The sequence below is a fragment of the Musa acuminata genome, chromosome BXJ3-2, assembly GCF_036884655.1.
Source record: "Musa acuminata AAA Group cultivar baxijiao chromosome BXJ3-2, Cavendish_Baxijiao_AAA, whole genome shotgun sequence".
NCBI lineage: Eukaryota > Viridiplantae > Streptophyta > Magnoliopsida > Zingiberales > Musaceae > Musa > Musa acuminata.
In genome coordinates this window covers 29,689,374-29,712,029 of record NC_088350.1, presented here as the reverse complement: position 1 = coordinate 29,712,029, position 22,656 = coordinate 29,689,374, and the positions used below count along the sequence as shown (strand labels likewise).

The 22,656-nt window shown below is 42.0% G+C and overlaps 4 protein-coding genes across 7 annotated transcripts; 2 read left to right on the top strand and 2 right to left on the bottom strand.

The window, feature by feature from the left end:
• Positions 1–1,172: 1,172 nt before the first annotated feature.
• LOC103975592 (transcription factor MYB97) lies at positions 1,173–3,690 on the top strand. The gene is made up of 3 exons (XM_009390603.3): positions 1,173–1,574; positions 1,655–2,354; positions 3,233–3,690. Exons 1-3 carry the CDS (start codon positions 1,215–1,217, stop codon positions 3,505–3,507), a joined length of 1,335 nt encoding a protein of 444 aa, XP_009388878.2. The 5' UTR covers positions 1,173–1,214; the 3' UTR covers positions 3,508–3,690.
• Positions 3,691–5,920: 2,230 nt separating this feature from the next.
• Positions 5,921–9,562, bottom strand: LOC103975593 (probable membrane metalloprotease ARASP2, chloroplastic). Of its 2 annotated transcripts, none has more exons than XM_018822516.2 (2): positions 7,977–9,562; positions 5,921–6,127 (listed from the first exon to the last, which is right to left on the bottom strand). In XM_018822516.2, exon 1 carries the CDS (start codon positions 9,375–9,377, stop codon positions 8,064–8,066), a length of 1,314 nt encoding a protein of 437 aa, XP_018678061.1. In that variant the 5' UTR covers positions 9,378–9,562; the 3' UTR covers positions 5,921–6,127; positions 7,977–8,063. The 2 variants fall into 2 exon arrangements, with proteins under 2 accessions (XP_018678061.1, XP_009388879.2); XM_009390604.3 differs by lacking the exon at positions 5,921–6,127 and adding an exon at positions 7,127–7,471.
• Positions 9,563–10,071: 509 nt separating this feature from the next.
• LOC103975594 (uncharacterized) lies at positions 10,072–15,674 on the top strand. 2 transcript variants are annotated; one of them, XM_065139087.1, is made up of 7 exons: positions 10,072–10,624; positions 11,162–11,803; positions 12,123–12,578; positions 13,367–13,539; positions 14,931–15,114; positions 15,214–15,317; positions 15,392–15,674. In XM_065139087.1, the coding sequence occupies exons 1-6, from the start codon at positions 10,166–10,168 to the stop codon at positions 15,301–15,303; spliced, it is 2,004 nt and encodes a 667-aa protein (XP_064995159.1). In that variant the 5' UTR covers positions 10,072–10,165; the 3' UTR covers positions 15,304–15,317; positions 15,392–15,674. The 2 variants fall into 2 exon arrangements, with proteins under 2 accessions (XP_064995159.1, XP_009388880.1); XM_009390605.3 differs by having other exon boundaries at positions 15,214–15,475.
• Positions 15,675–18,249: 2,575 nt separating this feature from the next.
• Positions 18,250–22,270, bottom strand: LOC103975595 (glucan endo-1,3-beta-glucosidase 1). 2 transcript variants are annotated; one of them, XM_009390606.3, is made up of 4 exons: positions 21,819–22,270; positions 20,450–21,730; positions 19,056–19,083; positions 18,250–18,589 (listed from the first exon to the last, which is right to left on the bottom strand). In XM_009390606.3, exons 1-4 carry the CDS (start codon positions 21,877–21,879, stop codon positions 18,421–18,423), a joined length of 1,539 nt encoding a protein of 512 aa, XP_009388881.1. In that variant the 5' UTR covers positions 21,880–22,270; the 3' UTR covers positions 18,250–18,420. The 2 variants fall into 2 exon arrangements, with proteins under 2 accessions (XP_009388881.1, XP_018677864.1); XM_018822319.2 differs by having other exon boundaries at positions 18,455–18,582.
• Between the last annotated feature and the right edge of the window lie 386 nt (positions 22,271–22,656).

The following is a 22,656-nucleotide window of genomic DNA, read 5'->3' as shown; positions in this document are numbered from 1 at the left end:
TACATTCGTCGGATTCTTATAAGTCAATCTTAATATTGTCAACTTTCGACGTGGAACTAATTAGGCGTGTTATAGCTTACGAGGAAGTTGATCAAGAGAACATGATTTCCACGTAACTTCGGTGATGGCATTAAGGTTGTGTTCACCCAACATAAACAACAATGTTGTGGTGGGTATCCTCGAGTTGCCTTTGTTGCTCGAATAATGACAAGGCCTTGTGCACCTCCGATGGCAATGCATGCAGTGGCAACATTGAATCCAGAGCTAAGTGGATGGAGCCTAGAAGGAGATCATGCTATTGGCGTCAGATAAATCCAAGAAATGATGTCCTAATTCTGATCCAACAATTATTATATACAATTTTGGATAAAATACATGAATCATATGTGATGAGAGATAAAATAAAAACACAAAGGAATTAGGACATTCTCGAATCATATGTGATTAGATAGGATTCATATGCTATCAAAATAAGAGAACCTGCGTGCCATTGGTGGCTTCGTAATGAGTTAAGAGCCGACCCATAAGACCGGTTGTGTTTGGCTGGTTTCTCCTGAAGGGAGGAGAGGCGAAGGACAGGTGGCGGTGGGCTGGAATGAGGAGGGATGGTGGGCAGGGCGAGGAGCAACGTGTTGTTGTCGTGTTGACAGCGCCGAGGCGGAGAGGGAGGCGGGCCACCACGTGTGGGGTCACCCAGGCGTACGCGGACCGATCTCCATGGCCCACCTCTTCCCTCGCCCGCTGTCTCTGCTCCCAATCAATCAAACGATTAGTGGAGTAATTATAGCAATTAGTAACATGTCGATCCTAATCCCCTGGGCCCCTCCGCCCCCCGGAGGTCCCCCGTTGGCAGCATCGACACCATTCGCGCCACTCAGATCTTACGTGTAACCAAAACGCCTCCCTCCCTTCCATACCCACCTAAACAATCCCCGCCCCGTTTAAACGTGTCTGCTCCCCGTTTTACCCTATAGGAAACGAGGGCGGGCCCCCACCTGTTGGCCTGGACCCACTCCCAGGTGGTGCCCTCGTGATTCAGGTGGGGCCCACAACCGCCACCTCCTGTTTCTGTTTTGTTTATTTAATTATCTTAGCTTGATTATCTATAAATATACGTATTTTGTTTCCGTTGGTTGTTTGATACAGATAGAGGAGTAGATATAAATATGGAATCCTTCGGAGGAGCTCAACGGAAAGCAAGCAAGGAAGAAGCCATGACGGGCGAGGAAGGAGGAGAGCCATCGACGGTGGAGCAGGCGGTGGCGAAGGGATCCGCCGTCGGAGAAGGGGGGAAGAAGGGGGGAGGCAGAGGAGGAGAAGGGCTGAAGAAGGGGCCGTGGACGCCGGCGGAGGACGCGATTCTGGTGGAGCACGTGCGGCGGCACGGGGAGGGGAACTGGAACGCCGTGCAGCGGCACAGCGGGCTGGCCCGCTGCGGCAAGAGCTGCCGACTCCGCTGGGCCAACCACCTCCGCCCCAACCTTAAGAAGGGATCCTTCTCTCCCGAGGAGGAGCTCCTCATCCTCCGCCTCCACGCCCAGCTCGGAAACAAATGGGCCCGCATGGCTGCCCAAGTACTCCTCTCCTCCTCCACCTTCCTCCCTCTTCTTCTTCGTGCAAAATCTCATCTCCTTCGTTTCTTCGGCCATGGCAGCTGCCCGGAAGGACCGATAACGAGATCAAGAACTACTGGAACACCCGCCTCAAGCGGCGCCAACGTGCTGGTCTACCTATCTACCCACCGGAGATGCACGACGACGCCAGATTAGACGGCCACCACCACCACGACCCGCAGCGTCAGGTTAATACAACGTCGCCCGTAACGCTTCGGCAGCTCGCCGCGGAGCTCCCATCTCTGCAGCTGCCCCCGTTGGTGGATCCCATCGCCTTCCGCCCTCTGTCGGGAATCACTCTCTCCCCGTTCCCGCAGAATCCATTCGCCTCTCAGCTCGGTCTCGGGTTCCCGCCCTCACCCGCCTCCCAGCCACCCACCCCGACTTCTCTGTTCCAGCCGCCGCAGCATCTAGGGTTGGGGAATTACGCTATGAATCAGCCGCCACCATTTTCGCCGGCGTTTGCCGTCAAAATGGAGCTCCCTTCATGCCAATTGTTCGCTGAGCCCGTCGGCCGCAGCGACGAGCCGAGCAGTTGCGGCCTATTAGAGGCTCTGCTGCAGGACACGCAAACCATAGAGGATATGAAAATTGCGGAGCTCTTAGAGCTGCAGGAGGCCGACGAGGAGGGCACGAGGTGGGAACAGCTTCTCTGCGATCGCGGTAACGATGGGGAAGGGATTAAGGAGACTTCTCAGGGCTGTTCTTCTGCCAAGTTCGAAGGCTTCGATTGCTGCATGGGTGAGGCTTACAAACCTAATCCCTCTGTTTCTGTTTCATGCTTAGTAATAATGAGTTCCTATTAAAATTGAATTCATAGAGTAATGCCTGAATTCGCAGTTTTTTCGTCATATCTTTCTTGTTAGCTTGATCAACCTACCTTCCTGTTCCTATTGCATGCAATGGTAATCTCAGCATTAGAAATAATATGAGTACTGATTACTTTGATTATGCCTAAAGTTAGAAATAATACTTCAAAAGATTCGTAATCTTTTGTTCCTACAAAGTCTACAGTCCATCTTTGACATATGTGTAGTTTCTCCAGCATTGCTAAGGTTGTGAATGAATGCATGGAGTGTAAATGTTGGTACCTCCTCTGAGTGCCTCTTTGAACTCTTCTATGCCACTCTCTTTTCTGGAAATATTCTCCCTTGCAGGTCTGTGTCTGAGGACAGACAAAGATGGATGGAATTGCAGGACACTGACTGCTTTTACCTTTTAGTACTCTTCATGATGCCTTCCCTTCTGATCTATTTCTCTCCACTTTGCCTTTTACTAATTCTTCAGCTCTTTCTATGTATCTCTTCTGAGGCCTTCCTCAAGTGTCCACTTCTATTTCACTAACCAAATCATAGATCACCACGCAGCAACACTTGCCATGTTCTTCATGGCCCTACTTTCCCCTTTTTAAGTAGCATTTGGTCCTACAATTTGAAGACTGCTTCTCAAAGCCAACCATAATTTTCATGCTCCTCCGTCCAATTTTCTGATGCATATAGATATTTCAATTTCTTCTATGATTTATATTCTTCTTTTGAGAAGCATATTATCAGCATTTGTAGAGCTGTTAAAACTCATAACTTAATGTTCCATTGCTAATTGGCCAATGGTTCCATCAGGAACAAAGATCAAAAGTGAGCAACCAGGCGATGCTAGTCTTGCGAACGATGACATAGCCACACTTCTTGATATCCCGGTATCGACGATGTCAATGATTCCTGACTGGTGCAATAGCGATGGCAGGGACATTTCCAACGAGCAGTCATTGGTCACGACGAGCGATGAAATCGGGCTTGACATACATCAGTTGGCTTCTTCCCTCTCCGCCGGATCCACAGAGCAAGACTGGAACATCAGCTTGTGGCCATGGAACAATATGCCAGGAATCTGTTAGACCTTCATGTAAATGAGCATTGGTTCTACAGTAAGGTTAGTTCATACTGTGTATGTTTACGGCATGTAACTCAATGTTCTAGACCTCATAGTTGGAAGTAAGTTGCAATTAATTACTGTGTATGAACTTGTACCAAGTGGTTGTGTTGGATAGTAAGTAGTGAAATCTGTGTTTCTTCGTTTTTACCATGCACCATAACCAGGAGTTCTCAACTACTGAACAAGTAACGCTTGATTGGTTCTGAAATCTCATGTAGGTAATCAATGTTTGTATCAACATGTCTTCTGTCTTTCTCAGTTTTTGCAACCTAGTTTGCAAGAAAGAAGATGAATAGACAACAAGGATATCAGATCATGACATCCTAGGTTGAGCTAATTTTAGTTGGCTGAAAAGAGAAGCCTTGTTAATGACTGGGGTGTCAATGCCTAGAATAGTAGAAAAGGTTTATCATGACTAATGTGATCACAGGATTATGATTGATTTGGGGAGAAGTCTTGTGGTGATGGGAATACATAGTTATATATACATGCTATCTTGCCATGCATTGTCACCAACTTCCACTCACATTTGGTGATGGTTCCATTGTTGGCCCCCTTCCTTGGTAGGGAGCTTTTAGAGTCAATGATACTTCTGACATTACTTTGATGGCAAAAGCTCTACCTGTTTCCAAAAGTTATCTCCACTATCTGTGTGCACAAGCTATCAATTGGTGTCAATCATGGGTTCACCTAACTTTCATCAAATGTGGAGATTCTTATATAGACTGTTTCCAATGGCTCATGTAGGCAGCTTCATTGTCTGGTATGGTTCTGAGAAATTAAGTTGCTCATTTCCAGGGATTATGTACATGAGCTGATTTTTACTTTTCTCCTTCAGTGATTTTTGTTGACAGAGTAGTGTGCATTTAGTTTGCATGACCATGGATCACTTCACCATGCACACACAAATATATGCCTGGCTTGGTTTCTGCTTGTTTCAAGCCACATATTTCTCCCACAGTTGATATACTTTGACTAGTTTCTTTGAATGCACATATTCTGTGGAGTCTTCAGCTTCTTGCAGGATTGGGTTGGCAGCTGTAGTACAGTTGTGGCACCTCATGCTAGACTTGTCAGAAGAGAGCAAGATAGTGAAAGTTATGTGGTGCTCTGACTCATCAGGTTCAACTCTACAATACTGTGCCCTATTTTTAGCTGGGTAGGCTATTGTCACCATGTTCTAACATATCTCTAAGCACCTTCTTTTTCTTTTTTCATTCATTAAAGACTTACTATGTGAAAAGATGTAATATTACTTGATTATGATGTTGATCACATTTTGCAGGGAACTGTTACCTAATCTTATCATATAAAAGAGATGTGACATTTCTTGATTTATGTAAATCCCAACTTGTATGATTGATATTTTTAACTATTTTGGATTGTTGTTTGAGATGTACACAGCAAATATACAAGGGCTAGATATTAAATTTCTCTTTCTTATTCAAATTCTCAATGTCTCCTTCCATCACTCAAGAGATCTGACACTGATTTCCTAGTATTAAGTAATTCTGCATGAAGAGCCTTCTCTGCTCCTTGCTGCTCTGAGGAAGATAAAAATCTATGTAATTAACTTTGGACTATTGCCTTGACAGGGGTTGGATTGCTGTTGTTTTGGGCTAGAAAAGCTGGGAGTTTTTTGTTACATTGTTGCAGATTTGTTCTTGACTCATTGTGTCTTCTCTAAGATGGATGTGGCTTTTGGCCTTTGTGAGCCTTTTTAATGGCTCTTCTTGTTCTCTCTTATGATCCCTAATAAATGTTGAGAGATGCAGCCTAAAAGAAAGAGCTTTTTTTTTGTTTTTCTGATGGTAAAGTGATAGAGGATGGGATTCTGCTAAGCTAGCTTGTCTGATGGGGTGCAAAATCAGCTACAGATTAATCTCATGTTTCTATAGGTTTGAAGACAATCAAGCTATATTTATAGGCATTAAGCCGACAACTTAGTGAACTTAAATTTTTTATTTTTAGATCATGTTGGTGGCTAGTCTCCATATATGATGGTCTAGATCGGATGTATGATGTATGATGGTCTTGATCAACTCAGACTTGTAATCAAAAGAATTCAATATTCTTTTGAATCTGCAATGAAATGGACTCATGAATAAGAATCTGATGGACATCATGGTAAAGTCTTATTCATGCTGCTTTCATAAATATACTTGTTCTTCTGCACCAAGAAAAAGAAGGGAATAGAAGACAAATAAGCTAAACCCTGAGCATGCCTTTCCTAACTTGTTTGCACAGTAATCATGTACAAGTGTGAGTATGCTTTAATGAAGTGTATGACCTTCTTTGGTTCTGTAACATAATAACTTCCTAGATGATGCTGTGACATTATATTAATGCACTAAAACATCCAATGCATCAACTAATAAATAGGTAAAAGTTCTAGTTTAATAACATCGATGAGAATAAGGCCTCTCAAGCATCACATCTATACAATAAAATTAGTTGAACGTACTAAATAATAGATTAATAATCGAGCAATTGGATTTAACAAGGTTCTAAGCCAACTAATAGAAATAACTTGGTCGGAAATGATTGTTACAATTTGAATTGTAGCCCTGTAGTTACGCATTCTGCAATATCAAATTGACAGTGAAAGGAACTAATTTTAGTAGGATACAGACATTTGCAGGAACTACAATTAAAACCCTTCGCACATGCTATGAAAAAGCTGAAGCACTACGATTTTTTTTTTCTCGTATTAGTTAAACAGAGATTTATTAACAAGGAATATATAAATAGATGAAAATCATACAGTATACATGAATTCCACAAACCAAGAGGAATTATGTTGCCATGTAGGCGACAAAAGTCTACACAATTTCATAGCGTAAACAAGCCAGATCATCGTCTCTGTAAAACCCGAGTCCGAAACAATCTAAATATAGGACTTTATTCTAATAATAAGCATTATCTGTTACCAGACCCTAGAAACTACAAGCTTGTGATAATCCAAAGAGTCCTCCATGTTAAAGTATGATCAACCAAAAAGCCTCATCCTGTTAGATGTCATGTTTAAGGACTATCCTCCATGTTTTCTATTCATGTTTAGGCCAGTTTGCCAACTTGCATGATCAACCCATCTACCCTTACAGTATCAGTATGCTCCTTGGAACTCCAGTTTATGCTGCTTAAACAGTGTTGTCTTATACAGCATGTCATATGAAATCCATATCTTATGCAGCATCTAGTGGACTAATTTTAAATTAAAGAGAATGATAAAAATGAGTAAGGTTACTCCAGAGAATAACTAGGTCATTAAAGGAGCTTTGCACTTCCATGATCATTAACAATGCATGGAAGCGGGATGCTTGTCACGATGCATTTCTAAATCGTTCCTACTCACACCAATCTTAATGCAGCTGAACTCTCATCCTGTATGTGATATAATGTCTTGAAGCCCAACCTACATAATATATTCATAATCATAGTACCATATCCTCAATTTAATAAACCCCAGTTATATCATGGGATACACAATTTCAGAAGCACATTCATGGCAATTAAACATTTCCAGGTACATTAGACAAAGTCCTACAGAGAAGCCCACCAAAATAGAATACCTGTTAGAGTGAAATTCAAATCTTTTCATCTAATTTGGAAATTATAATGACTGCATTATGATATACTATTGATTATCCATATAAGCTCCTAACTTCAATCGATCAGGCACTACTAAACGATCAGAACATCATGATGCGACAAGTACAGGGGACCATTTGCATGCTGTAAATTGGCAAGGCTATAAAGAAACAACTAAATTGTTTTACTAGAAAAGATTGCCAACACTGCAACCAACTTACTGGCATCAGCTAGAAATTTTAAAGAGGGTATTGCTAGATGGGGACTTTGACCCAAACCAGCAGCCGGCCAGTTTAACATGGCATGTTGCGGTCAGATGCTGCATGGGCAGATACCTGTACAAAGATGATGTTTTGGGTTCAAAAGTTATAGCAGAATGGAAGATGTTGCTTAAGCTGCACTATGGACCAAATGGATCCATATATGAATCCATACAACAAGCATAAGCTCCGGGAATTGCCAAACAAGTGAAGAAATTTACCCTATTCTCTAACTTTCAGATACTTCCATCTTAAAAATAACAATTAACAATGGCGCAGGACAGTATGTAATACAGAAAAATTACAAAGCAGATTACAAAATTTTCACATACTTGTGAAGTTCAATTAACAGAGAGAGGAGAGTAGTCAGTCAAGAAACAGCATGATCTTTGAGATTGAAAAGTTGCAATGAGTAATTAATTCACTAAGAAACAAAAAAAAAAAAAAGTTCTTGGTATCATAAGTAGATATCTATCTTTCATCAAGAAGAATTTTGCTATTTCACAAGATGATGAACAAGCTACACAATTAACAATTCAAAGTGAACTATAAGGAGGAAACAGGAAATCTATTTGTTCACCTGAGCAGGACCAAGTCCAGTGTCATTTCCAATCCATTACAGCTCCATTCTATCCAAACCTTGATGAACACCAGCCCGCAGCTCCCATCACAACATCTCCTTGATAAAATCCAGGTTCAGCGTGTCACGAACAATGAGAAAAAGCCCCAGCATCACAACCACCAAGATCCCCGACGACATAATCCGCTGCTCCACCTCCCGCGGGATCTTCCTCCCACCTCTGGCTGCCTCCACAAGAATAAGTGCCAGTGACCCACCGTCGAGGGCTGGCAATGGCAGAAGGTTGATCACCGCAAGGTTAAGATTGATCACCGCGGCAAACTGGAACAGCCCATCGGAGCTCGACCTTGCGACCTCCGCGCCCACTGCGATTATGGCCACGGGGCCGGAGACCTTGCTTGCCGACTGAGAAAAGTTCAAGAAGGTCTGCTTCAGGCCATCGAGCACTGTGGCAGACAACCCCAAGAATTCTCTACTAGCAAACACTGTGGCCTGTGCCAGGTTCTTCGCCCGGACCTTGGAAAGCCTATAATTGGGCGACAATTGGACTCCAATTCTCCCAGTCCCGTCGGTGTTCTCGTCGGGAACCACCGAGAGCTCCACAGATTTGGTCCCCTCCCTCGCCACCGTCATCGCCACATTCCTCCCGGCGCTCGTCTTGATAACATCGACGAGGTCCGAGACGGAGGGCGCGGGAGCCCCGTTGATCCCGAGAATGACGTCGCCGGGGCGGAGGCCGTCGCGTGCGGCGGCCGATCCGGGGCGCACCTCGGGCACGAGCAACCCGGGCACCGGCTCCTGAACGGGGAGGCCGACGGTGAGCACCTGGGCGAAGACGATCAGGTACGCGAAGACGACGTTGGCGGCGACGCCGGCGGAGACGACGAGGATGCGATCGAGGACGGGGCGGTTCTTGAGGAGGTCGGCGTCGTCGGGGGGGACGTCACTGTCGGGGTCATCGTCGGGGAACCCGACGAAGCCGCCGAGGGGGAAGGCGCGGAGGGAATACTCGACGCCGCCAGCGACGAAGCTGGCGAGCACCGGGCCGAAGCCGACGGCGAACTTGCTGACGCGGATGCCTTGGAGTGTGGCGGCCAGGAAGTGGCCGCCCTCGTGGACGAGGATGATGGCGGCAAGGACGGAGGCGGCCTCAGCGACGGACTGGGGACCCTCGATGCCGCCGACAGCGGCGGTGGGGCCGGCGGAGGGATGACCACCGCCCTCCCGTCCCCCGCGGCGCCGCCGGCGCCGGCGATGGCGGGGGAAGAGGAAGGGTTGGAGGGCAGGGGGAGGGGTGTGGATGGGTCTGAGGAGGGAGTGAGGGGAAGAGATGGAACCGAGCTTTGGACGGCAAGGAGGGAGGAGGAAGGAGTGAGCTGAGGCCGAGAGGCTCATCATCATATATCAGAAAAGGAGAGTTTGTGTGTACTTGTTAGCGTTTATTTGAGGATTGAAATGGAGAGAGAGAGAGAGAGAGAGGAGGGCGGAAGGGAGGAGGAGGGTGAAGACCGTTTGGATAATTCATGGCACAGAGGGTGAGGAAATCGGAGGTGTATGTGTGGATAGGAAGCAGGCAGATGAAGCTGTTAGTTTGATTTGCTCTTCTTTGGGAGGATTTGAACGAGTGGCCTCTGAAGCCAACAATTGTAGATTAGTCGCTTGTGTTGACCAAAGGATCTCCCTCTGCAAATCGATGTGGATTAGTGGTTTGTGTCTAACTCAAGTTTGACTTGCTACGTGATTATTGAATCGGATTGGACTCGTAATCGGAACCAATGATCCCAGTCTGCCGCAAATCGTCACATGCCAACCGACCTTTGGTCTTTAAGATTCGGGCTTTAGTATTTGGGCTTGGGCTTTTAGGTAAAATGCTGAAACTGACCTTGAACTAATTTATCGATTACCTACAGACAGGATTATGTATCATTAACCTACCTGCCATGTGATTGGACCCGTTGAGCTCTCTAAACTGGGTCCCGCAGAAGCGCCACAAGAGTTCGCCATTCATAAAGCAGGTAAGATTTGAGGGTAGCGTCGAACGATCGTGTGGACGGAGTACTGCGCTTGGCATAAACCCTATCAAGCGTCGTCAGAAAACCCGAAATTTCGGTCCGCTTCTGTCTGCGTTGCACGCACCGCCTGGCCGTCGTCACAGCCACCGGGATCGGGACGCAGCGGAGGAGGCGAACATGGCGGACGTCGTGCAGTACCGGCTGGAGCGGATGACCGACGAGCTCGACGATCTCGAGCGGCGCGGCCTCTTCTCCCGCCCAGAGATCGCCGAGATCGTCCGCCGTCGCCGCGACTTTGAGTACCGTCTCAAGCGCCCGTCCCCGCTGAAACAGGACTTCCTTGCCTACATCGACTACGAGAAGCAGCTCGACGCCCTTCGTAATCTCCGGAAGCGCGCCATCATCGGCGAGCTGATCAAGGAGAAGCAAGCGCGGGAGGAGAACGAAGGGGCTGATGAACATAAGAAGAAGAAGAAGATGTCTAAGAAGTGGAAGAAGTCTATCTCCGATATCGCTGGGGTTTTGAGGATCTTGGATATTTACAGGATGGCCACGGTGAGGTACAAGGCCGATTTGGATCTCTGGTTCAAATACCTCGAGTTTTGCCGAGAAAAAAGACATGGGCGGATGAAGCAGGTACCAAATATGATATCTTTTTTACCTTTTTTTTTCCCTTTTCCACTTCATTCATGATTGATTAGGACAGAGTGATGCTAGTTTTGGGCTGTGCTGCTCTCTTGTGATCATCTAGTCTGCACTAGACATGGCGTAGTATTAGATTTATAATTTAAAAAGAGGAACAAAAGTAATTTCCAAGGAGCTCTAAAATGCTCCTTTTGTCTTGCCTGTTGTTATTTATAGTTGTATATGCATGCTTTTTCCTATTAGAAAAGCTACAATTTTTTTATGAAAAAGGGGACAGCTTGATTATTGTGAGAAACCCTTTTCTTTGGCTTCCATGTTAATGAAATTGCCAATTTGCTGATGTTTCTAATTTATTATGAACTTCTGTCTATTTTAAATTCAATAGAAACAATGCACATTCATGTTGACCTATATGCATTAAGTTCATGCATAACTCTTCAAGCATATTGTTTTTGTTCGTTCATTGATCCATTGATGACGCTGCTAATCGGCAACGTAAGCAATATATCTGGTTCTATATTTTTGTAGGTGCTAGCACAGGCAATTAGATATCATCCAAAGGTCCCTGGACTTTGGATCTATGCTGCAGCATGGGAGTTTGACCAAAATTTAAATGTTGCAGCAGCTCGTGCTCTCATGCAGAGTGGTCTCAGGACTTGTTCTAGTTCCGAGGATCTGTGGATTGAGTATCTCCGAATGGAGCTCACTTATCTCAACAAACTGAAGGCTCGAAAAATTGCTCTAGGAGAAGATGTTAAATTGTTGCAGCGAAACAACAGTGATGCAGATAGGTGGAAAGAAGAGAACAGGGATCTTTTCATGCCTTTGAATGAAGAACAAGGATCCAACGCACAAGAAGGTAGTTTGGACAAGGGAGAAGAACTTTTCTTGCAGCAAGGTGCATTGGTTCTCCAAACCATATACCATGGAGCCATTGAGGCTAATCCATCAAGTCTGAGCTTGCGCCAGCGATTCTTGGAGATTTTAGATACTGTGGATTTAGCACATTATGATGAATTGAAAGTTGAGGTAATGGAAGATCTTAAGAAAGATTTCTCACACGACGAAAACTACTGGGACTGGATTGCTAGCTTGCAAATTGGTGACATTTCAGAACTGAAGGATTCAGAGAGATCTAAAATTCTGTCCAAGTTGGATAGAGTTGTTCAGGTGAGTGATGATTTGGAGATATGTCATTGTTTTCTTAATTTAGTATCATTTGGCGATAAAACTTCAGTTTGCTGGCAGGACTAGGAGATTATTCAAACACAGCTTATGAGTTAATTACAGTGTCCTGATGATATGCTATTCTTACAAAAAGAGATTGCTGTTTATTTTTTCTGCAAAATTAGTTCTCCTAGATTAACCATCCGCGTATTCATACTTGAACCATATAATTTCATTGCATTTCTTCATCTTAATATAACATATATAAGCTTCTTGGTAAACATTATCTTTACGGTACTTTGATTACTGATATATGCTTTAGGTTTATGAGGAGGCTGTAAATGTCTTGCCAACTGCCAAGATGTTTTCTCTTTATGCAAAGTTTTGGCTGGATGTTTTGGTTTCTGATGGTGAAGATTCAACTTCTGCTCTGAGTAATGCTGTTGTCGATGATCGAGACTTTGTATCATCTATCATTAAGGTTTATGAAAAGGCAGAATCCCGTGGATGCCTTACAGCAGATCTTGCCTGTCAGTACGTTTCATTTTACTTGCAAATTGGGAGGTTAGATGAAGCAAAGAATCTTGCTAAGAAACTTTGCAACAGTAAACTTCCGGACTCTGCAAATTTATGGATTCTGAGAGCTTCAATTGAGATCAAATGGTTTACAAATAAATCTTCTGCGATCAATAAGGATGACTTGCATTCTGTGTTTGAGTTCTTAAAAGATGTGCTGACTAGACTATCCATCTCCGAAACTGAGTATTTGTGGCTTATGGTATGTAACCTGCATTTTGCTCAATTTTGGTCAAATGTTTACCTCATTTATATTTTGAGCAACTTTTATATCAAACCTTAATGAAAAACACGTCATATCTGGCAGAAGCTATGCCGATAAACAAATGGCCTTTTAATTCATTGGATGCATAGTCACCACAACTTATTGTCGTCTTTCTGTTGTTCTGCTCAGTGTATAATGACCACAACCTCACTTTTACGTGCTGCATAGAACTATATGTTTTCTGGATAAATATAAGAGCCCCAGTGCCTCTCCCCACATTTGTTGTGGAATTGAACGTGCTAAATATGGGTTCTAAGAAGGTATCTGCTTAGTTTTCCAACAGTTCCCAATAGTAGTTTGTGATTCTCTCTAGTTTTACATCACTAGAGGAAGTTTGTGTTGTTGTTGGACCTTGTAGGTTCACTAGTCTATCCTGATTATTCAAATTAGCCCTGTCACCTTCTTTTGTCAAAGTATGGCTGTGATTGATGTTGGATTTCATATCCAGTTGATCTGAATAAAGTCCAGACAGCTGAGTTACTGGATAGTTGTTTGCTAGTTTAAACAATGATCAACCCTAATTTTCAAGGCATAGTTATCATGTTTCATTTTCTTTATTTTAAATTTGGTAACAATTATTATTTTTGGATCATAAGTAATTTATTTCTATCTCCAATGTATTTCAAAGGCATAGTTATCATGTTTCATTTTATTTCTTTTAAATTTGGTAACGATTATTATTTTAGGTTCTTAAGTAATTTATTTCTATCTCCAATGTATTAAAGGCACTGAAAGTCTTTTCAAACAACAAAGGGTTTTTTGAAAAGCTGGTGAAGTTTTTAATGCTTGCATTGGGGAAAGCTAGTGGTACTGATTCTGGAACATCTGTTTCTTCTGCTGTCGTGAATTGGGTTCTCCAAAGAGAGGGTATTCAGCAAGCAAGAGTGATGTATAAGAGGTATGTTGCAAATTTTCTTTCTGTAGAGCTTTTCTTTTTCTATAGTCTCATCTCGCATTGCCTTAAAAAAAAAAGTTTGCTTTTGATTACTTTTCTTGTCAGCTCCATAGATCATCCTTTTACCACCTGATCTCAGAAGATAGTTCCTAATTATTAATTAATAGTTTAACATATATGATAGTTAAATCAACTTATGATTAATAACAGGGTAATAAGATAGCCATCATCCAGTAATAGGACACATAATCAATTAGCTTTAGCTGCTTCAGTAGTAAACATGATTATGAATATTAAAAGAAGCTTGAGATCTGGAGGACTTGGTATTATACTCAAGTGCTATGTGGTTCATTGAGTGGTTTGAGGACATCGGAGTGATGTTGGTCTCATATTCCAGTTGTCTCAAGTTAGAATGAAGATGTGTGCCTACTTTGGAATTCTTCAGTAACAGTTAATCCTTAAAAGACTGAAATGTTCAACATCCGCATCTGTTGCCCATTTCATCATCCTTATCTGTTGCCCTTCTTGTAACCTTGTTCAACTATCATGTTCTATAGTTCAACAGTCATCTATATTGTGTAGATTACAATGTTAGCCAGTTCAAATATAACATGTGCTAGAAATTAGTATAAATGAAATGAGTGTTAATATGGATCATTGATGTACAGGGTTATTATATAAGATAGAATAAAAAAGAACCTATAATTATAGAATAGGTAGGGAGTTATGATTGAGGATGAAATAAGAGAAAACCATTTAAGATAGTATGAATATATTCGAAAGCTGCTCACAGATGCATCAGTGACATGAGGTATGCCAATCAGCATTGGCAACATGAAAAAGGGTAGAGCATGCCTCAACAAAAGGTGAATTTGATGACTCTTACTTTGACTAGTGATGTTATCTTTTATGGAACTTTATCAGTGAAAGATTCATACAGCCAACCACAAATAACAGGGACTTTATGCTTCCTTGTTCCTTTTTTTCCGCTGTTTTTCAAGTACACATATAATTGCAAGGCCAAACTACCACTGGAGCATATCCCACATGCACTTCATATACCATTGAAGGTTGGCTATCTCACATCTTTTTATTTGTGATTTAATGCTTCTACTTTGACAAGAAATTGAGATATGTACTAGTTTTACAGTGTTGTGATGAAGTATGTCAATGTGTGATGTCCTTTTATGTCAAACTTATGTTTCAAATGTCATAATTGTCTTATCTTGTTTATGCTGCTCAGTATTCTGTTCTAAGTAGTGCTTCTGAACTAGGTTGTTTTTATTTATTGATTATAATGCATTTTGTCTATTCATTTTTGTTTCTGTTGTAACAGTTTTTGGCATTTTATCGTATATCTAGCTGATTCTGGGTATATTGACACCTGTCTGCAGATTTCTAGCTTTACCCCATCCGAGTCTGAAATTCTTCAGATATTGTATGGAGCTTGAACAAAACCTCATCTTTGTCGGAGATAATCTTGGTGTTACATGTGTTCGCAAGTTGTATGAATCAGCTCTGGGCATCTATCCTGAGAACAGGGAATTGTGGAGAGATTACTACCTCTTGGAAAAGAAGGTGATGATATTACTGTTATTTTCTTTTGATTAATCATGCCTTTAGCTGTCCGTGTTCAATCTTCTTATCTTTTGAGATGTTTTATTTCATTTTTAACAGGTCGGGACATCCGAATCTGTAAATGCTGTCTACTGGCGTGCTCGAAAAACCTTAAAGGACACATCAATGATAGTTAATACTGACTTGTAATCAATTTTTTTAATGTCAGTATCATCTGATCTCAGTATTAATAGTTTATTTTTACCTAATGAATGAAATTTTGAGTTTCAAATTCCAGATCGGCTTGGGTGTATCAGTGGATGCTGTCTCATTAATATTCTTTCTGATTGAAGACACAATTAATTGGGTTTGTTGTTCTTTACATGGGTATGGCTCATTTTGATGTCAGGTTGGTGGTGCATTCGGACAACTCATTCAGATGCTAGTGTAAGGCACATATCTTTCGTCTTGGAAAACTTGTTCTTATGTCAGTTTTATGTAGCCATTTTGGAAGCTCATGTATGCATCTCCAGGACTGGAGTTAAAACTTGAGAATGATGTGTTCTATGATTGAACTGTTATGATGGTGATTCAAAATCAATATTATCTATCTCTCATTCTATTTTAAGGTTATCATATGGTAACATAATAATTATTTAGTTTTCTAGTTTACTTGGGAAAAAATATATGAAAAAATTTGAAAAAAAAAATCAAAGTATGATTATAATTGAAGTATCCAAATCCTGAAGGAAGATTTTACAGTGATTAATTTATATAATAATGGAAGTATATTAATCAAAAATATTATTTTTAAAAAATTAAATCATATATTTGATTTGATTCAATTGTCAATGTTTTGTTTATATATATATATATATATATATATATATATATATATATATATATATATATATATATATATATATATATATATATATATATATATATATATATATATATATTACATAATCTATAAAAAGGGATAAGAACATTGTAATGAGAAATGAATCGATAAAAAATGGATCAGTTATATCAGTTGATGATATAATTATGATATATATTGAAAAAAAATTGAGTCTTTGTGACTTGATTATGTATATATTAAGAATCTGAATTATCGAAATTAGGAGTGATCTTTGAGCACGGGATTATGAGTGATTTGGTTTAACTTGCATCAGGATTAAAAGTGGCACAATCAATTTACACACCACTTCCACTGCCATCTCTCCCTAGAAAACTAACCCCACCCTTCTCTAAAGAAAGGAGAAGACCTATCTACATTGAATTGTATATAATATTTTTCAATGTCACAATCCTATCCTGATGAGCACTGATAGTCCTTTTATACTCGAGCCCCCTCATCATACTCAAATACTAGATCAGTTTTGATACCAATAAATTAACAGATGACAGGTAAGAAGAGGCAGCAGTAAAAGCTACTAGCAAATGGAGCTCCACTACATTTGTTCTGCAGACGGGACCAAAAGAATCTTTTTAGTCCTCTCAGTTGAGAGGGAACAAAGGAGCTCTTTGGGATCGCAAAGAAGCAACGCATGTGCAGCAGTGCCTATAAAAGTGAGGTGGGAAAGAACTAATCGAATGCACAATACTCGCATGCACGTGAAGGTTTCCGATCCCCGTCGGGTAATTATATATTATCTATTAGTATTATAAATTTTATACTTAAAAAATTTATATCATGATCTCTAAAAAAAAAAAAAAAAAAAATCTTATTTATCCTAACGTCATCAACTATATCGACGAAAAATATCATCAACTATATTGACAAAAAACATAACACGTGATACCACATGTTTAATCAACATTAAAGTAATAGGTAAAAATATAATCGAAAATAAAAAGATATTAAAATTATTTTTTTTGCTTATCATTTTTATCCAATGCCACGTGTTATATTTTTCATCAACACAACTCACGATATTAAGACAAATGTGATTATTTATTTTACTTTTAAAATAATAAAAATCATAATATAATTTTTTTAAATATAAAAATCACGATGCTAATAAAGTCTAAATATAGAGGGTAATATATAATTAGCCATATTTTTAAGATTGATTAAAGTTTAACAAAATTAATAAATCAATTATCTCATTAAATTATGTCATAATAATTAATTTGATGAAATTATCAGATCAGCCACCACTAGATTAAACTTTAGCCCTATCTAATGTTTCACTACTAGACTAGACTAAGGTATATAGATATTAGAGACAAACTAAGACATAGATTGACTTATTGTGTCTCTTAATAGAGATCATTGAGTGTTTTGGTTTTGATCATGCATGTCAAAACTAGATTGATGCTATTCAATCATCACAAGTAAAAGTTGAGAGGACCAAGCTAAAAGTGCTTTGATCATGCAATCTATCTAAAGTGGTACCACATTTTCCTTAAAGCATCCAAAATAAAGCTGACAGTACAAATCTGAAGTGCTTTGATCCTGCAGTCTGAATGGTAGTTTCCTATCCTTGTGATGTTGCCATATAGCCTCACTCACTACAACTTCATCTTTCTCACTCATGATATCTTGATGTGCCAACTTCATCTGGTTGGTATCTAAAGAGGTCATCAACCCTTTTTCTTGGTCACTGATGTCATTCCCTTCATTTCCATGCATTCCAATAACTCCATTATTTTGAACAACATGGTAGGACTGATTAAAATGTACATTCTTCTTTGACATCCTAATAATATGAACTATATTATAATTTTCAGCAATGCATTACCAACACAATTCAACAATGCCATCCCTCAAGTTTTCCAAGGTAAAATAAATGTTTTTGGTCTTTTGCTTCTTTATTAGGTCAAAAGATTTTGATGAAAGATAAAAAATTGATTCCAAGGTAAAATAAATGTTTTTGGCTTTTTGCTTCTTTATTAGATCAAAAGATTTTGATGAAAGATTAAAAAAAAAAGATATCTGCAACTGAGAATTGCATGAATTATTAGTAATGATGTCTGCCAAGACTAACTCTAGATGTATCATGTGAAACAAGTACTTGGGGACAAAATGAACTGATAGAAGCTGAAGAGATACTACAATGAGCTGCTTATGTAAATAATCACCACAAATAACCTCTCAAATATAGCTTCTTTCGGATTTGATTCAGAGAACCATATAACAGAAAGAAATAGAAGGAAAAGAAGAACAACAAAATTTTATTATGGAAAGAACAAATATTACAAAAGGAATGAAGAAAATCGATTCAGGGGCTTTTACAAAATTTCCATAGAGAATGGACATCGCACCTCGACTCCCTCGAAATGTTTGCGAAAGATCCTATTAGTTAATTGCTGCCAGCATCAAGACATATGGTTCCATGACAAGGTAGAGACCACCAACATTATGCTTAAGATCATGGGGATAATGTGGTCATGTTCTATTCCAGTTCTTAGTCTCAGTGCGGAGGGTATCCCGGCCTTACTGGCTAGAGTGGCATTCATCCCTGCTCCTGAAACATTCATCTGCTTGCTGGATACAACAACAAAGTTTAGAAGAAATAGCATTTTCATTATTTAGGATGTTACCAAAAAGGTTTATGGTATTGTCATATCTTACAATGTCAAAAAACTCTATAATCAGATTTATAACAACAACAACAAACTGTTCCATGTCTTTTTATAATCGAATTGGAAACTAGAACTATATCAATCATTTTTGGATCAAAGGCAGGGGGTTTGGTGGTCAAGTAGTTGAAAAATTAAAGAAAAATGACAAAAAAAAAATTCAAGAGTTCCTCATCTATACTTGAGTTTTAGCTTCTAATATTTTCTTTCTTTTTTCCAACCATATAATGACTTTTATTACTTTTTTGTACTTCTATCTTTGTTAACTTCTAGCGTATTTCTGTAGTCTTATTTTACAACTTGAAATGCCAATGGACAAAATTAGAGCAGTGTCAAAACTGTTAAAAGGTAGTGACTATTAAAGTTCTCACCTTCCAGGAAAGATGCAATCCCCATGACCTGCGAGGTAGCATGATGGTGTTTTCAGTGGTCAATAATAAGGTAATACACTCATAATGAAAGATAAAATAATGAACTAGAATTTTTTGTACCATAAGAAATAGCTAAAGGTAAAAAGCAAGAAGATATGGTGTCAATTAAGCAATTGCAACTACAATTTTGGACTTCATAGAATGGCTTAATTGCGATGCACAACAGCCAGAGAAGAACATTTCTCAAACAGATGCATTAAGACAGCTATCTCCTCAACATAGTCTGAATCTTTTAAGCATTAGCTAGTAAAAAGAAACACATCCGGTCATGCAGCACTTGTATGAGTCTTACAAAACCATTACTAAAGGTACAATGGACTAATGTGATGGACCTCCCTTGAAATCATGATAACCTGTTACAATGGACCCCCACTGAGTTTTTCGGACACCAAATCTTTCTGACTTCTGTTCTTTCTTGCCTATTGAGATTTTCAATGTCAGTATAGGTTCATATTTGGTTACCGAAGTACATGAAGAGGAGGATTGTGCTAATTCTGCTGTCTCATTCTCATCTTTAGTTAATGGCTTTGTAGGTTTGTCAGTAAGCAAGCAAGATACACACATCAGATATCGATAACAGATGTTTTCTTCCATTACACCCAATCATTATATAAGAAAAACAATATTGTATTTAATCACACTACTAAAAATTACACTTGAGAAAAGAAATTCAAAATTCAATAATTGAGACAGCTAATATCGTTCATAAAGATGATCAGTAACAAATGGTTTCTTGTTCATAGGCCTGATGTTATCATGGTTGGTTTAATGCCTTTGTGGCCACGTTGTCCCATTAGCCCTAGAACAATCAACCTGATAAGAGAGAGCACACAAAGGAAAGCAACAGATTTCCCTCACTTTCAGAAGAACTCAGTAGCTGAACAATGATACAAAAATGACAACCCTCACATAGAAGAGTAGCTTAAAAGGACTTGTTTAAGCTGTGGTAGAGGTGAGAAGGCCTCCACAACCAGAGTTCTTCTGATGGGATAGCATTCAGATGCAAGCAATAACAAACAAGATTTACAGCAGGATCCAGCACACCCTGCACTGCTCTGCTGTTCTCCTCTGAGCTCAGTGTCCCATCTCTTTGTTGTGGTACCCAAATCTACTCCTACCAGTCCACCTAACTCTCCTTTCAATAAACTCAATTGCACTACCTGCTTGCTTTTGGCCTTTGATAAGCAAGCCATTGATGTTAATTCACTCCTATTGATTTTGAGCTACCAGTAAACTTAAAGCAATGCAACACTGTAACATTTTAATTAAGATGATGCAATGGAAACAGGTTGTAATAGTAGTAATTGAGCTAAAGAGAAGCTTAATTGACGCACTTGGGTCGGTGGTGGTGACCATGGCGACGCCCTGGAAGTAGCAGGAGCCGGCGGCCTTCCCCTCCTTCTGGTAGTAGCTGTCGAAGGCATACGAGGCGTGGCCTGTCACGTCGTTGGGCGCGTAGCAGCTCTCCCCAGGCTGTATCTCCGAACAGTTGGCCCGCCCCGGCCCGCACGCCCAGTCCAGCGCCGCCTGCAGCCCCCGCCGGTCCGCCCCCTCCGCCGCCACGCAGTACGTCCGGTTCGTGGTGTCGTTGGCCAGGAAACCCCCGGCCCCCGACACGTGCAGCAGGTACACCGGCGTCCCGTTGCCGTAGAAGAGGCCCCAGCTGGCTTCCGACGCCGGACCCGGGCGCAGGTCCTCGTCGAACAGCTCGTAGATGTAGACGCTGGGGGTGGCCTCGGGGCGCAGCGGCGTGCCGGCGCGGTCGAGCACGTGGCGGATGACGTTGGAATTGTAGATGCTGGCGAGCTCCCGGGTGGCATAGGGCTCGTCACGGCGGGAGCCATTGCCAGGCCACCCGGTCTCGGTGATGAGCACGGGCACGCTGGTGAAATTGAGGTTGCGCATGGCGACGTAGGCGGCGTCGATCATGGCGTCGAGCACGTTGGTGTAGTGGAGGAGGGTGTTGGGGTCGACCTCCTCGAGGGCCGGGCGGAGGGGCTTGAAGAGGGCGTTGTCGAGGGGAATGGCGCCGCGGCCCTGCATGAAGGCATAGTAGGGGTAGAGGTTGAGCATGAGCGGCGCGGCGGTGTCGTTGAGGAAACGCAGGAGGGAGGTGAGGAAGCCGTTGGCCAGCGACTGGTTGAAGTAGGCCTGGGAGGGCGGGAAGGGGTCGAGGATGACGGAAAATGGCAGCGGGGTGGAGACCGGGATGGAAGAGAGGTTGGCGGCGGCGAGGGCGGCGGAGAGGGAGCGGAGGGCCGGGAGGAGGAGCGGGAGGACCGAAGGCAGCGCGGTGGGGACCTCGTCGCCCACGGCCACGGCCGAGATGGGGGTGTCCGGGTGGAAGGGGACGACGTGGCGGGCGACCCAGGCGGCGGCGGTGGCCGGGGAGGAGCCCAGGGCGAGCAGCTGGTTATTGGGCACGCCGACGGCCACGGAGACGCCGGCACCGGCCAGCGCCGACAGGATTCCCGGGTCGGCGTCGTAGAGGCGGACGTGCTTGATCTGCTGCGCCTCGACGAAGGCGGCGAGGTCCGCCGGCGGAAACAGGTTCGACACGTCGGTGCCAATGTTCACGCCCACGAACGGCTGCTCCGCTCTAGCTGCTGCTGCAACTGCAACACAACCCATGCAAACCTCACCATCATCAGTAACAACAGAATCCAGAGCTAAAGATGTGATCACAGCTCAATCATAATTTACCAGCAGGCAGAGAACGGAAGACTAAGAGGAGAGCGAGGAAGGGGAAGGGGTTTGCTCCCATGAGGATCCCTTTTTGGGGGTCGGACTATAGTTGGATTTATCCCCGGTCGAAAGTGGAAACACCGATGGCATTATTTTCCCGAACGGAGGTTGGTGGGTTGGTGGGAAGAGACTTTTTATCGTCTTCCGCTGCTGTCGGAGTCGTTCTTGTTGCCATTGTCGTTGCTGCTGCTGCTCATCCGTAAGTTCTTTTACCATGGCTTGTGACCATGAGAGGCGGACGAAGCAACAAGATTAGTGACACAAATGATTCAAATCTGGTGAGCAACAACCATATAAGTTGGTCATCCTCATCAATGTTGGCGATGAATCCTTGGATTCTCACGTTGGAAGAGCGCGTCTCATCCAACACTGACAGCGACAGCTACACTTACCTGTGCTCGCCTCCTTCCTGAGCCTGTGGATGTGGTGAGCGTCTAAATCTAGCAGGATTGACAGCGTTCGACTGCGCACAACATGGCTTGCAAGTGGTAGATCACGTGGACACATCCTGTGTTCTCTCATGACCCACCAAAACTGCTGCTTTCCGACGCCATGCTCTTTTTCTTTTGGGGGGTATTTCCATGGTATATAATGTTCTAATTTTGTCATTTAAATCATAAATAATGGCTTCAGATCTTGATCCAATCATCTTCCTTACAGAACCCTATAATGTGTTTCTCCTTAGAGGAGGAGGAGGAGAAAACTAACGAAGATGTATGGTTTCTGTGCTGTATCCATGTGTCATTCACGAGGGCATCACGTGACACTGAAATCCAACCAAGTGAAATCACACCAT

Coding starts and splice junctions, on each gene's coding strand:
- LOC103975592 (XM_009390603.3), top strand. CDS start 1,215: ATGACGGGCGAGGAAGGAGGAGAGCCATCGACGGTGGAGCAGGCGGTG. Junction 1,575..1,654: donor GGGCCCGCATGGCTGCCCAA/GTACTCCTCTCC, acceptor CGGCCATGGCAG/CTGCCCGGAAGGACCGATAA. Junction 2,355..3,232: donor AGGCTTCGATTGCTGCATGG/GTGAGGCTTACA, acceptor TGGTTCCATCAG/GAACAAAGATCAAAAGTGAG.
- LOC103975595 (XM_009390606.3), bottom strand. CDS start 21,879: ATGGGAGCAAACCCCTTCCCCTTCCTCGCTCTCCTCTTAGTCTTCCGT. Junction 19,084..20,449: donor GGTCACCACCACCGACCCAA/GTGCGTCAATTA, acceptor GCTACCTCGCAG/GTCATGGGGATTGCATCTTT. Junction 18,590..19,055: donor GATTGCATCTTTCCTGGAAG/GTGAGAACTTTA, acceptor TGTTGTATCCAG/CAAGCAGATGAATGTTTCAG.
- LOC103975594 (XM_065139087.1), top strand. CDS start 10,166: ATGGCGGACGTCGTGCAGTACCGGCTGGAGCGGATGACCGACGAGCTC. Junction 11,804..12,122: donor AGTTGGATAGAGTTGTTCAG/GTGAGTGATGAT, acceptor TATATGCTTTAG/GTTTATGAGGAGGCTGTAAA. Junction 15,115..15,213: donor ACTACCTCTTGGAAAAGAAG/GTGATGATATTA, acceptor CATTTTTAACAG/GTCGGGACATCCGAATCTGT.
- LOC103975593 (XM_018822516.2), bottom strand. CDS start 9,377: ATGATGATGAGCCTCTCGGCCTCAGCTCACTCCTTCCTCCTCCCTCCT.